This window comes from Leptonychotes weddellii, chromosome 9 (genome assembly GCF_054177405.1).
Source record: "Leptonychotes weddellii isolate Sample4059 chromosome 9, ASM5417740v2, whole genome shotgun sequence".
Classification (NCBI taxonomy): Eukaryota; Metazoa; Chordata; class Mammalia; order Carnivora; family Phocidae; genus Leptonychotes; species Leptonychotes weddellii.
In genome coordinates this window covers 121,134,673-121,150,323 of record NC_138377.1, presented here as the reverse complement: position 1 = coordinate 121,150,323, position 15,651 = coordinate 121,134,673, and the positions used below count along the sequence as shown (strand labels likewise).

Sequence of the window (15,651 nt, the reverse complement as noted above, 5' to 3'; positions counted from 1 at the left end):
CTTTAAAATGTCCTTCTGACTTAGGGTGCACACCATTAACTGGGAGGATAACTGTTAAGATGATGGCAATAGGGCGGACAGATAAGTGATAATTAAAATAAAACATCAGGACATCATCACATACCCAGACATGTTCACAGTGTACCAACCAGCGTACTATTTGGGAATTATTTTATATTTTGAAAAGTTTGGAAAATGTCAATCTCTCCATGCCTTCTTATCTGTTCTGTATAGCCATAAAATAAAAAACATGTATTACCTGTGAAAGTAGAGTATGCATGATTGAATTAGCCAGCTGAGAGTTCCTTCGAAGGACATCATAGAAACCCTAAGAGGAAACAAATAGTAAGCTCTTTAACAGATATACTAGTGGTTTGAACAATCATAACTTTGAAACAATACTTTATTTTACCCTATTCTCAATTCTTTGAAAAAGATTGAGACCATATTTGCAGAAGGAGAAACAATTCAGGAAGTTTAGATTATTTGCCTAAAAAGAGTTAAAAAGAGATCTCTGATCACTGAGAACTGGATTAATAAACTGACCATAACTGTTACAATTTTTAAACAACAGGTCACTTCAGGCTTTGGAATACTTTGCTCTTTTACAGTCAAGAATGTCCCAACCTTCATTCTTTTCTCTCATCCTTCATTAAGTCTTCTCTTCTAGGGCTTTATGTCCACTTAGTTTCCAGTGCTTCAAAAGTGTCTCCTGGCCCTAAGCACCTTAATGTAATTGACTGTGGTATTTCTTCCCATCCCAAATTTCCCAGTCATAGTTTAAAACTACTTAAATGAAAGGGCGCCTGGGTGGCTCAGTCGGTTAAACATCCGACTCTTGACTTTGGCTCAGGTCATGATCTCAGGGTTGTGAGATCAAGCCCCATGTCAAGCTCTGTGCTGGGCACAGAGCCTGCTTAAGATCCTCTCTCTCCCTCTGCCCCCCCGCCAACCTATTTAAATTAAAATCCTGGGGAGAACTTTCTTTTGGGAACCAGGAAAAGAGATTGTACAGTTCATCTTTGAGAAAAAGCAAATGAGAGTTGACCCCCTAAAATAACTTAAGAAAAGACACAAAGGAAAATTAGCCCTAATTTTTTATAAATGTATAATGATAAAAGATACTTTGGTCTTGGCACAAAAATCTATAGATGTAATCAAGGAATAACATACAAAACAGAAACAGACTTAGTACACATAAAGAAGGCAATAATATCTGGACAACTGGTTAACCTGGAGAAAAGTTAACTCCTTATATATTATAGCAAGACAAATTTCAGGTGGACTAAGCAGCTAAACATAAAAAACAAAATCATAAAAAACTAGAAGACAATATTAGTGAATATTCATTGGAAGGCTATGGACTCTTGACACATAAAAATAGCGTATCTTAAAGGAAAAGATAAAAAAAGAACCAAAAATTAGTATTTTTGTAGGTCTAAAAGTATCATCATCATCATCACCACCACCACCAAGCAAATGGCAATCTGGCACACACTTGTAATGAATATGACCAAAAATGTTAATATCAATATATAAAAGAGTTTTTACAAACTGAGATGTAACATCTTTAATGAATAAATGAACTCCAATATCCTAACAGATTAGTCTATGATCCGTATCAAGTTAATTTTTAAAATTTGGAGCTAGATAAGGGCAGAGATTCTTTTTTGCACACGGATGACTGCAGAAAAGAGTCAACATAGTAGGTCTGAGACTGTTATCCTCAGTAAAGCCTGCTTACAAGACTGACCCTTGGTGGGTGGCTGGGAATCTGGCTAGTAAAGTCTCCTACACCGATACAAAGCTTTCCCTAAACGATAGGTTTATTGTGTGTAAACTGTACAATGTGATTTATGCTTAATATCTTGATTTTCTTCTGGGTGTTTGGAATTGTGGCTAACCATCACAAACTACCAATCCTAATTGCCTCAAGTAAGAGTGAACTACACATTCCTTCCATTCTGATTTACCTTGTAAAGCATGAGTCGAACATCAGCCTGCTGGCCTAAGCATCTCCTCAAACTGTCCATGATCTCAAGGCAAAAAGTTTCATTGGCAACAGAATTGTAACGGCTGTGAACATCCACATGGACCTGAAAGGAGGAGAGGCCAGTTTTATGTATTTTACCAAATTAATTTTCATAAAGGAGGTAAAATGAACCTATGTTCTTGGTCAGAAACTTTGACTTAGCCTTCCTCACATGCCAAAACCCAGGACTGAGGCTGACATTACAATCATCACGAGGCTATGATAAGTGCCACTCTTATTCTGGTTTAGAGTAACAATTTTCAAGCATTTTAAGATTAACTCTTGTCCATCCCTTAAGGTCTTCCTTGACAGAGTCAGCTGCTTAGGAAGGCACACAGATGATTTCATGCCTCTAGAATCCAGGAGTCATAATATACTTGGTTTTACTTAAAAGACCTAAAGTGCTTCCTTTAAGTCTTCAGTAGCTAGCAGAATCTAGCTCTTTTTGCTTCCACAAAATCCTGAGAGGTTTAGAGGTGGGTAATTTTTAGTTTAGAAATGGACAAGACAAAGAATAGCCCTTGTTTGATTTACATAATAAATCCAGCAACTGTAGACCAAGACGCGTAATCACTACTACAGGCCTGTCCTCGAGGTAGGTCATACGGAGCCATCGAATCCCCGCTCTACGTGTTGCTGCTTGTATCACTCTGGGCAAGTTATTTAACCTTCCTGGGCCTTAGTCTTCTCATACTTAAGATGGGGATGCTGATAACAATAAACTGATACCCCGTGCTCCTAATATTTAATCTGTGCCATATGTTATAAACAGAAGTTTTGTATAATTACACTAAAGCAATAAAGGATTCCTGATAAAACTGTCACATTAACTTGTTATTTATAAGTCATATAGTACGTAATTTAAGTTATAAAAACAATTTTATTGCTCCAAAGTCCGGATTACCAAAAAATTGTGAAGTTTTATTTTCTCAGATTACTAGGCTTGATAAAAGTTCATGTGCAAAGTAAATAAACTATTAAAACTGGGGATAATAATAGCATCTAGACTCAGACTCTCAGTCTCAGGATCATTTGTACAACCTGAACAGGAGGAGGAAAGCACAGCTTGCACACCATCAGCTCCTGGACCGATACACGCCATGGTGCCGTGTGCACACCGCTTACCTGGCTCACGCCGATGGGCTGACTGCACTGAGAGGACGACAAGCTGCCCAGAACCTTAAAGTTCTTCAGGAGCAGCAAAAAGCCAGCAACCGCCGATTTTCGGGCATCAAGCTGGCTAGCTCGGGAATAGACAGAGAAGTAGTTAACAAACAGTACTAAGTTCACAGGAATAGGCTTCTGGGTCAGAAAAGTCCAGTTAGCTCTATACAGAGAAGGACTATGCCATGAAGCACAGAGCAAAATAAAATGAATTTAAATACTCAAAATAAAGCATCAGCTGTTCCTGGCAGTTAGTGGTAGAGGAATTCAGAAGACGTTTCACTACCTACTCAACCTCATGACACTATCTATACTTTCTTCTATGCGGGGAATGAGGACAGGAGTACTAAGAAGCTATCCAATGGGCCAAATGCCTGAAGGACTACTTCCCTTCCTCACAGAGGAGTCTAGTGCTTGGTGCCTTGTAAACCCTCCATTCAGAAAAATGATACACTCATCTCACTGAAGCCCGGACTAATTCATGGAGATGCCACAACATACAAACCTCGGCCTAGCAGACATGCCTCTGGGTAAGCAATAACAAAAAACTGTCAATTCTAGAAGAGGGATAATTACTAGTTGTTCCCCTGGATATCCATGAATGCACTATAAAAAAAAAAAACCAATGTGATATTGAGCATCTCATATTTAAAGTACCAAATGCTTTCTACCCATTACTGGTCTCATAATACTTTTTAGGAGGTAGTATCATCATCTCTAGCTTATAAACTCAGAAATAAAGGAAGAGAGGTCAGGACGCATTGGCTAAGCCAAAAAAAAGCCCTCAGACTGCTTAACAGTTTATGTGGTCTACAGTCACCAGACCACAATTCCGATCGATGTTCACTAGAGTAAGTTTCCTGAATATTTTAATTAAGGTGTTTTCCTCTTCAGAACTGTTGCCAACTGGCACCGAACTTTGTCCTGAAGATTATTCCAGGGGTGTTAGCAGCGTACCTGAGATCACAAGCTCAAATTCTAGCCCCACCAACCTCCGTTTGACTTTTGGAAAGTCTCTGAGCCAGAGTTTCCTGATCTGTATGGTGAAAACTGTAATAATTCTGTCTTTATATGGTTAATCTGAAAACGGAATGAGAGAAGGAAAGCTGCACAAGGCCTTGCTTGATGGAAGCTGTTCTGTTGGGTCAGACATCTGCATGACCACTGTGAACAGACTATACGAGGAGATGGCAGAGAGGATGGTGAGTAGTGTCAGAAGGCATTACTTGCTAGGGTCTCACGGGATGCTCCATACCTGGCAAACATGGCTTTCCGAAGGACAACTATCAATGAGTCTCTCACTGACATGCTGACTTTGAGAAGGGGCTGAAAGACAAAGAGTAAGTGGGTAAAAAAAAAACCAAAAACAAAAACACAACCCAAATTTATTAGCCTTAGCTCATTTCTACCCAATACTGTTACAATTAGGCTTATAGAGGGAAATCTGGTTCTGTTTTTAAATACATGTTTCAATATTTATTACACTTAGTAATAAGGACAATAGCATCCTTTGAAATACTAAATTTAGGGGCGCCTGGGTGGCTCAGATGGTTAAGCATCTGCCTTCGGCTCAGGTCATGATTCCAGGGTCCTGGGATCGAGCCCCACATCGGGCTCCTGGCTCAGCAGGGAGCCTGCTTCTCCTTCTCCCTCTGCCTCTCTCCCTGCTCATGCTCTCTCTCTCTGTATCTCTGTCTCAAATGAATAAATAAGATCTTTAAAAAAAAAAGAAATACTAAATTTAAACTAATCATTAATGCCTTTAAACCTATTGTCCTCAGTTTTCTAAGGGCTTTTCAATCACTTCACTAACTTGAAAATGAGTCAAAGGAGAGAGAATTGTGACAGGAATAAGGTGTAAACTTGGAAACAGAGTCTAGCTCAGTGCCCCTGCCCTTTTAATACAAAACTCTATGCTTAAGAATCAAGGGATATAAAATTTCTCAGACATTTATATTTATGAAAAATCACATCTGACTTCCATTAGGCACTTCAACCTTAGTCTTGTCAAATTCCTTCGGAGTCAGAAGACTTACCTGCACTGCCTTCAGCAGCCCTTGTACAGTTTGAAGGGGCAGAAAGGATAAATAGTCAAAAGTTTCTGTGATTTTAGAAGAACAACTCTGAAGAACTAAGGGTGCATACATGATGATATTTGAAAGCAGATCTGAAAAACAGAATCTATAGTGAGTTGCCTCAAACAATAAAGATTTAACAAGTAAAAGGAAAATAAATATGGGAAATGAAATGGTAAAAAGTTTTTTGTTTCTTTTCCGAAGTATACTGCAAAATAAATTTCTACTGATCCTATATACTTTTTCTATGGTCAGCGTAACCAGAATACTACAAACTTTGTTCTGTGCTAATATTAAGACTATAAAAATTAATCTAAAAGAAGGGAAGAAATCCGTTTTACTGACAAGTAGCATACATCTTCATATTTCCAAGCTAAAGTAAATCAATAAATGAACTTTTATTATGTGTATACATAGTATAGTCTTAGCCATAAAACATGGTCATTCTTCCTTCAAGAATATTAATTTAGTTAGGAGTCAAGAAAAATACATTCTGAAAGAATGAAAGAGGTAAATAACAGATCAACAGCAAATATCTAATAATCCCAAACACAGTTTATTATTTCTAGCAAATGTAACATTCCTTAAATGTTAAAGAGAGAGTCTAAAGAGGAGCTCAGAGGAAGAGGAGATTATCATGAGTTGGTGTGCTTTTGGAGAACAAAGAGAAGAATTTAAGCTGGATTCTGAAAGAAGGCTGACATTCAGATGCACCAAGAACCAGAAAGGCCTACTAGATATAAAAGGGAAAGTAGGAGACAAAATACATAAAGTAAATACAGGACAAATTCAGAAAACAGTGAGAAATCTGTGAACCCAGGGTGAAGGATTCAGAAAAATAAGTAAGTGAAGTGAATGTTGAAAAGGCAGGATGGATCAAATTGTCAAGGACTTTAAGGGCCAGGATAAAGAGCTAATCATTTATTAAAGAAGGTATTGGTGACTTTTGAGTCACAGAGAGGTATTTTAGGAATACTTATCTGGTGGCAATATGCAGGTTGAGTTGCTGCAGAGAGAAGAGAAAGCAGGGTCATCAGTTGGAAGCTGTGGCGATGGTCTAAGTGCAAGGCTGTAAGACTGCAAGCTAGGCAATGGGTGGGGAAGAAGGGTACAAAATGAAGAAAAAAATGAACAGTAAGAGAAAAAAAGAGAGAACTTAGGTATCAAGTATGTTGGAGAAGACAAAAAGGAATTCCAGCTTCTGGAACTTGGAAAGCCAGGCTTTAAATAATAGAAATACAAATAACTGAAAGGGGAATTTGTTTGAAGGACACTGTATTGCATTTGAAATAAAAGGAAAAAGAAAAACCTAACTAGAAATAACCAACAGGAATGGAGGCACTGAACTCAGGAAAGAAGACAGTCTTGACAAAGATTTGGAAGCCATGTCCACCAAAGTCCACAAAAATAACCGAAGCCATGAAAATAGGCATGACATCTATAAGGAAGAGAACGTATAAAAGCAGTAACAGACTTCTGCTTCCCACCATCATGGAATAATGGTGAATCGATTTATCCTCCCAGTTTATTTCTTTGTTTATTTTTAAATTTTTATTTGTCAGAGGGACAGAGAGGGCGAGTGAGCACAAGCGTGGGGAGTGGCAGGCAGAGGGAGAAGCAGACTCCCTGCTGAGCAAGGAGCCCGATGCGGGATTTGATCCCAGGACCCTGGGATCATGACCTGAGCCAAAGGCAGACGCTTAACTGACTGAGCCCCCCAGGAGACCTGTCCTCCCACTTTAAACAATAACAACGAAAAAGGTCAAATTACACTAAACAATAATTTTCAGATACCAGACAACAAGTAGTACAGGACCATGATCCCTGAGAGAAGGGAAACACAGAGGGTGAGCCTTATGACTGTCCCATCTTACTGCCTGGAGAGTTTCAAGGCAGCAGCAGAGAGGGGAAACTCCGAGTCCAGTGGTTTTCCCAATTTAAAGGGATGGAGATGGGAATTCAGGAAAGCTAAGGTGGCAAGAATTCACAGGGCACAGTACTAGAAAGGAAAGAGCTATATGGGAAGAAGGCTCTGGAGATGTGCAAGAAGCCCCCTTTGTAGGTCAGCTGTGCTCTGGTAGGTGTATGACTGTAAGGAAGCTACCATAAGCCAAGGAAAGACTCACCAGCAAGGAGCAGGCAGATATATTCTCAGAGGTCACAAAGGACAGGAAATAGTTCACATTCACAAGAACCACAGCGCAAACACCTCATAATATAAAAGGTCCTATACTCAGAAAGATACAAATGTCTAAATATGAAAAATTTACTGGATGAGATCAATAGCAGAGGAAAAGATCACTGCAGAAGAAAAGATTTGGGAGCTAGAAGTTATACCAGTACACATTATCTAAAATGAAACAGTTAAAAAAGACTAAAAATGAAAATCTGTGAGCTATGTAACAATGTAAGGCAGCCTACTACATAAGTCCTGCTGTGGGGCCGGGGTGGGGGTGGGGGAAGTGTGTGCTAGCGGGAGGGAGATGAGAGAAAAAAGTTTTTGAAGAAATAATCTCAAAACGTTCCAAACTCGATGAAAACCATAAACCTACAGATCCAAGAAGCCTGACAAACTCCAACCACCAGAAACATGGAGAAAGCTACACTAAAGCACATAATTAAATTGCTTAAAACCACTGATAAAGAGAAAATCTGAAAATAAAAAAATTATATAGAGAGGAAAAGGGTATGAACGAAAGCTGACTTTTTATTAGAAATGATGAAAACCAAAAGAACAGTAACATTTTTAGAGCACTAAGAGAAAAAAATACCGTCGGGGCACCTGGGTGGCTCAGTCGTTAAACGTCTGCCTTCAGCTCAGGTCATGATCCCAGAGTCCTGGGATCAAGCCCCGCATCATGCTCTCTGCTCCACGGGAAGCCTGCTTCTCCCTCTCCCACTCCCCCTGCTTGTGTTCCCTGTCTTGCTGTCAAATAGATAAATAAAATCTTAAAAAAAAAAAATCCTGTCAATCTGGAATTCTATACTGAGCAAAAATACCTTTCAAAGAACTAACAGTAGAGGTGCCTGGGTGGCTTAGTCGTTAGGCATTGGCCTTCGGCTCAGGTCATGATCCCAGGGTCCTGGGATGGAGCCCTCCATCGGGCTCCCTGCTCCGTGGAAAGCCTGCTTCTCCCTCTCCCTCTCCCACTCCCCCTGCTTCTGCTGTTCCCTCTCTGTCAAATAAATAAATATTAAAAAAAAATTAAAACAAAAAAATCCAAAAAACTAACACTAAATGAAAACTTTTTGTGACATACAGAAGAATCCAACAATGGCAGATCAAAAGTTAAAGGCAGACAGAAAATGATATTGGATAGAAATCCGGATCTAGGGGCACCTGGGTCGCTCAGTCAGTTAAGCATCTGCCTTCAGCTTGAATCATGATCTCAGAGTCTCGTGATCAAGGTCTGCATCGGGCTCCCTGCTCAGCGGGGAGTCTGCTTCTCCTTCTGCCCCTCACCCTGCTTGTGCTAATAAATAAATAAACTCTTTATTTATTTATTTATTTATTTATTTGAGAGAGAGAGAATGAGAGACAGAGAGCATGAGAGGGAGGAGGGTCAGAGGGAGAAGCAGACTCCCCGCTGAGCAGGGAGCCCGATGCGGGACTCGATCCTGGGACTCCAGGATCATGACCTGAGCCGAAGGCAGTCGCTTAACCAACTGAGCCACCCAGGCGCCCCAAATAAATAAACTCTTAAAAAAAGAAAGAAAGAAAGAAAGAAATCTAGATCTACACAAAGGAAAAAGCACCAGAGATAGTAAATGCATGGGTAAAAATAAAAGACATTTTCTTATTTTAAAAAATTCTTGAAAAACAATTGACTGTTTAAAGCAAACATAACCATGTAGACATAATTCAATAAATAGAGAAGTAAAATGTATGAGAATAGCACAAATCATAAGAACAGAGGTAAGAAATGGATGTATACTGTTGAGGTATACCACTACTTAAAGGTAAACTATAGTAAGTTAAAGATGTACCATAAACGCTAAAGCAACCCGAAAGAAAATAAAATAGAGGTAGAAGTAATCAAATTAGCAAGATAAAATGGAATTAAAAAAAAATTCAACCCAAATGAAGGCAGAAAAGGAGAAAAAAGGGAACCAAGTACAGATGGACAAAATAGAAAACAAAGAGCCAGATAATAATCACATTTTTTAAATCACATTAAATGTAAACAGCATGCCCCAATTTAAATTACAAGATGATCAAAAAAGATTAAAAAAGACACAATTGTATGTTTTCTACAAGAAACCCATGTTAACTATAAAGATATAAATAAGTTAAAACTAAAAAGATGAAAAAAATATACCACGCTAACACTGACCAAAAGAAAACTGGAGAGGGGTGCCTGGGTGATACAGTGGGTTAAGCATCTGCTCTTGATTTTGGCTCAGGTTGTGATCTCAGGGTTGTGAGACGGAGCCCTACATTGAGCTCTGCACTCAGCGCAGAGCCTGCTTAAGATTCTCTTTCCCTGTCCCTCTGCCCCTCCCACTCAATGCTCTCTCTAAAATAAATAAATCTTAAAAAAGAAAGAAAGAAAACTGGAGAATTCTATTAATATCAAAGTAGGCTTCAGAACAAATAATATTCCCAGGAACAAAAAAGATCATTTCGTAACAATTAACAGGTCAATTAACCAAGAGGACATAACAATCCTAAATGACTATGTCCCTATTAACAAAGTTTTAAGATACATAAAGCAAGAACTGACAGAACTAGAAGAAGCAGACACATCTATAATTACAAAGTCATAGATCTCAACACTCCTCTCTTAAGAAGTAGACAGAAAATCTGTAAGGATACAGAAGACTTCAATCATCTAATTTGAGTTATGGGAAACTGCACCTATTCTTTTCACAAAAGCACACAGAACATTTTTCAAAATAGACCATATTCTGAGAATGAAACAAGTCTCAATGAATTTTTAAAAATCCATGTCATAGGAGCACCTGGCTGACTCCGTCACAAGAGCATATGACTCTTAATCTTAGGGTTTTGAGTTTGGACTCCGTGCTGGAGGTAGAGATTACTTAAATAAATAAATAAGCTTAAAAAAACACTCATGTCATAGACAGTATGTTTTATAACAAATTAGAAATCAACAACAGAAAAATAGCTGGAAAATCTCCAAATATTCAAAAGCTGAACAACATACTTCTAAATAACATATAGGTCAAAGAACAAATCACAAGGGAAATTAGAAAGTATATGGACCTGAATGAAAATTAAAAACAAAATTTATGGGATGTAGCTAAGGCAATTTTTGATGGAAATTTATAGTTTAATGCTTGTATTAAAAAAAAAAGTCTCAAATTAATGGCCTAAGCTTCTAACCAAAAAAAGCACAGTTTAAACCCAAAGCAAGCAGTAGAAAGGAAACAAAAAAGAGCAGAAATAAATGAAACTAAAAAAAACATAAATTCAGTGAAACCAAAAGCTGGTTTTTTAGGATTAATAAAATTGATAAATCTTTTGCTTCAGTGATAAGAAAAAAGAAGATGCACATCATGGCTCTCAGGAATAAGAATGGGTACATCGATATAGAACCTAGAGTCATTAAAAGGAATCTGATGACTTTATGGCAATAAATTTGATAAATCAAGATGAAATGGTTAAATTCCTTGGAAGACATAAACTACCAATGTTTACCTAGAAGATTTAGATAACCTGAACAGCCCTGTTTTTATTAAACAAATGTTAGTTAAAACCCTTCACACAAACAAAAGGAAACCTGGAACATCAGAAAGGAAGAAAAAGCAATGTAAACATCCAGGTAAATATAAGAGACCACAAGTTGGCACACTTTTTCTATAAAGGGCCAGATAGTAACTATTTTAGGCTTTACGGGCCACATTGTATAAATGACAACTATTCAAGTCTGCTGGTATAACGTAAAAGCAAGATAGAAAACACATAAATAATTAAGCTTGGCTATATTCCAATAATACTGTACTTTATGAACTCTGAAATCTAAATTTTTCACAGGACATGAAATATTCTTTTTGATTTTTTTTCAACCACTTACAAGAGCAAAATAAACCCAAAGCAAGCAAAGGGTAAGAAATAAGAAGCAGAAGGGTGTTTGGGTGGCTCAGTCTGTTAAGCATCCAACTCTTGGTTTCAGCTCAGGTCATGATCTCAGGGTCATGTGATCAAGCCCTGTGTCAGGCTCCGAGCTCAGCACAAAGTCTGCTTGAGATTCTTTCCCCCTTCCTCTCCCTCTGCTCCTTCCCCCACTTGTGTTTTTTTTTTCCTTCTCTCTCTCTCTCTCAAGTAAATAAATCAAATTTTAAAAAAAAGAAGAAATAAGCAGAAATCAATGAAATTGCAAACAGAAAACAATGGAGAGAATTCAAACCAGAAGCTCATTCTTTAAAAGATCAGTAAAACTGACAAGTCTCTAACCCAAACTGATAAGGAAGATGCAAATTACTGATATCAGGAATGTTTTGATTTGCAGGTGACATGATTTGTATGTAGAAAATCCTAAGGAACTGTCAAAAAGCAATTATAACTAATAAAATGGGTTTAGCAATGTTGCAGGATATAAGATCAGTATAAAAAAGCAACCATTTCTACATGCTAACAATTAACAATTAGAAATTGAAATTTTAAAAATTATCATGTACAATAGCATCAAAAAAATGAAATACTTAGGGATAAAGCTGACAAAAGATATGCAAGATCCATACTGAAGTCTACAAACATTGCTAAAAGAAATTAAAGATCTAAATAAATGGAAAGATGTACTGTGTTCATGGATGGGTTAGAAGACTCAATATTGTTAAGATGCCAATTGTCTCCCAAATTGATCCATACATTCAAGGAAATCTCAATCAAAACCTGAGCAGGTCTTTTATAAAAATTGACAAGCTAGGGCGCCTGGGTGGCTCAGTTGGTTAAGCGACTGCCTTCGGCTCAGGTCATGATCCTGGAGTCCCAGGATCGAGTCCCGCATCGGGCTCCCTGCTCTGCAGGGAGTCTGCTTCTCCCTCTGACCCTCCCCCCTCTCCTGCTCTCTCTCTCTCAAATAAATAAATAAAATCTTTAAAAAAAAAAAAAAATTTGACAAGCTAATTCTACAACTTATTTGGAAATGCAAAGCACCTAGATTAGCCAAAACTATTTTGAAAAAGAACAAAGTTGAAAGATTTACACTACTTGATTTTAAGACTTATTATAAAGGTATATTAATCAAGACAATAAACAGATCATTGGAACAGATTCCTAAAATAGACCCACATATATATGGTTGGTTGATATCAGCAAAGATGCCATGGTAATTCCAAGATTCCATGGTAATGCCAAGACAATCTTTTTAAAAAATTGTGCTGGAGCAACTGAATAGCCAAAGGGTCGGGGGACTCGGTTACTTCACACCATATATAAAATTTAACAAAAATGGATCACAGATCTAAGTATAAAAGCTGTAACTATAAAGCTTCTAGTAGAAAACAGAGGAAAAAATCTTAGTGAATCTTAGTGATTTTCGGTGTAGGCAAGGATTCTTTAACACATGACACAAAAAGCAGGAAATATAAAAAGAAACTGATAAATTGATAACTGATAAATTAAAAATACTTGCTCTTCAAACAACACTGTTACAAACATTAAGTCAAACCGCAGACGAGGAGAAAATATTTGCAAAACACATATCGGGGGTGTGTGGGTGGCTCAGTCAGTTAAGAGTCTGCCTTCGGCTCAGATTGTGATCTTGGGGTTTTGGGATCGAGCCCCACGTTGGGCTCTCCACTCGGCGGGGAGTCTGCTTCTCCCTCTGACTCTCCCTCTGTGTTCTCTCTAATAAATAAATAAATAATCTTAAAAAAAAACCCCCACATATCTGACAAAGGACTTGTGTTTAGAATACATAAAGAACTTTTACAACTCAGTAATAAGGGGGCAAACAACTCAATTTTTAAAAATGGACAAAAGATTTCAACAGACATTTGAAAACCACAATGAGATACTATCATGCACCTATCAGAATGACTAAAATTAAAAAGACTAACCATACCAAGTATTGGTCACAATGTGGAGTGACAAGCAACACTGTTGGTAGAAATGTAAAATGGTACAACCACTTTGGAAAACAGTCTGGCAGTTTCTTAACTATTAAACATAGATCTACCATATAATGCACCCATTCCACTACCAGGTATTTTCCCAAGAGAAATGAAAGCGTATTTCCTCAGAAAGACTTAAACATGAATGTTCATAGCAGCTTTATTCATAATAGCCCCAAAACAGAAACAACCTACATAACCTGTCCACAGGCGAATGAATAAATAAACTGAGGTCATATTCTCACCAGGTATTACTACTACTAATAAAAAGGGACCAACTACTGATCCATGCAACAACCATGGAAAAATTATTCTAAGTGAAAGAAGTCAGACAAAAAAAGGAGTGCATACAGTAGGATTCCATTTACATAAAATTCAAAAAATGGCATTTAATTTATAGACAGAAAGCAGACTCATCTGGAGATAGGCGGTGGGGAACAAGAGTGGGATGGAGGAAAGGATTACAAAGAGGCACCAGGAAACATCTGTGGGTGATAGTTCATCTTCATTGTGTAGATGGTTTCACAGCTGTACACATGGCAAAAGTCATCAAACTCTTAGACTTTAAATATGTAGAGATTACTGTACTTCAATTATACTTCAATAAAGCTGTAAAGAAGGAAAAAAAGTAGAATAGAGTGTCAAGGACTGAACTTTGCAGAATCTTGATGCTTAAGGTTAGAAGAAAAGGAACCACTAAAGGAGGAAGAGAAGAACTGATCACACGCACGATACGAAGCAAACTGTTAGTTACCAGAGAACCTATCTAAGAAAGTTTCAGGGAAATTGTAAATGGTGTTGAATGATACAGAAATTAGGAAAGTCGGTGGCTAAGAAAAGACCAGTGGATTTGGCATTAGAAAATATGTATTAAAATACAAAGAGAGGAGTACTGAAGCTAGAATGTCAAGGGTTAAGGAGATGGGTGGTCAATGAGTTGCAGCATAAGTACAACACTCACTACAGAAACAGTAAAACAGAAGAGAGCTGATGCAAGATAGTTTTACTCATTAGTTATATATGCTCCTTTCCTTCTTGACGGCCACGATGTAAATGGACTTATGTCTCATTGACATCATAATCAAAGATACTGCATTAAAGTACTGCATCATTAAAAATTTTCTTCCAGGACCAGGGCGCCTGGGTGGCTCAGTCAGTTAAGTGTCTGACTCTTGATCTCAACTCAGGTCTTGATCTCAGCATCTGAGTTCAAGCGCCACATTAAAAAAAAAAAAAAAAAATTCCAGGACCAAAACAGTATGATATTTACATGAAAATATTCCTTAGAACTTTCACACCTTTTCACCCTTTCACAGTTCAATACCTAAGAAATGACTGATGGGAGAGGATGCTCTGGTAACAACCCTGTTAAGTACTTGCTCCAGAATTTCTTGTCTGATCATCTCATGGATCTAAAAAGAACAGAACAGTCAATAAAATATTCCATGGTGACCTTCAGCTTACAACTGCATCAATTCATGTTAGGCAGAATGAGGAACAGTTTGGATATGGGTAAAACTTGACTGTTTATTTCAAAGACAAATATACTGTGAATCGTCTGGAAAGACAGAATCACTCAATTCTATCCTTATTCTGTGCTCAGAAGATTCATTAGCAGGGCAAACTACCATGTTTATTAGCCTACAAGAGAGCTCACATGAAAGTACTACTATGTGTTAGGTTCAGCATCAAACAGGAATAATTCTACTTAGGTATCCATTACATGCCAAAACCCTTATTTCCGACAGTACGCTATGTATGACTTTCATCTGAAAATTTAAAAGCCCATGAAAATTTCTGGAAATCTGAAAAATCTTCACCAAACCCTTCCTCAGTTTCTGGAAGCACAGTAGTCACCTAAAAAAAAAAAAAAAATCCGTTTTGAATTTTCACTCAAATTTTCATTAAAATTCTTACCTCAACTTGATTACTTTAAGGTACAGACTAATTTCTTTCAGACCTCAGACTAACACTAAATTAGTAGTAAATTATATGCTTTATAGATGCCTTAACAAAGACAACATCTTTGTGAAACCAAAGAGAACCTCACTAGTTTTAAAAAAGCATTAATCTTAAAACAAAAAATATTAAAATCTCTCACTCTTTTAATCAGATTACTATTAAAAAGGGTCATTTATATCATCTAACAGACAACTCTCAAGGAGTATTATACACATTCACTTGATAGTTCCGGATCAGAACACTAGATTTACATTCAAATTAGCCTCCAAATAACATTTTCAGCAGACACTTTTGGCGTGTAGCTACATTAATTCAATGTCAAGAAAATGACATAGAGGA

General features: G+C 37.5%; 1 protein-coding gene across 1 annotated transcript in view; it reads right to left on the bottom strand.

Annotated features, from left to right (window-relative positions):
* Window positions 1-15,462, bottom strand: part of LOC102736877 (Fanconi anemia group I protein) — a 43,874-nt gene extending 28,412 nt beyond the window's left edge. Inside the window, exons 1-6 of the mRNA XM_081831687.1 lie at window positions 14,675-15,462; window positions 5,233-5,363; window positions 4,452-4,522; window positions 3,158-3,272; window positions 1,974-2,096; window positions 260-328 (exon numbers count right to left, since the gene is read on the bottom strand). Of these exons, the coding sequence (XP_081687813.1) occupies window positions 260-328; window positions 1,974-2,096; window positions 3,158-3,272; window positions 4,452-4,522; window positions 5,233-5,363; window positions 14,675-14,753 (588 nt within the window). The 5' untranslated portion in view covers window positions 14,754-15,462. The remainder of the gene's footprint in view (window positions 1-259; window positions 329-1,973; window positions 2,097-3,157; window positions 3,273-4,451; window positions 4,523-5,232; window positions 5,364-14,674) is intronic.
* Between the last annotated feature and the right edge of the window lie 189 nt (window positions 15,463-15,651).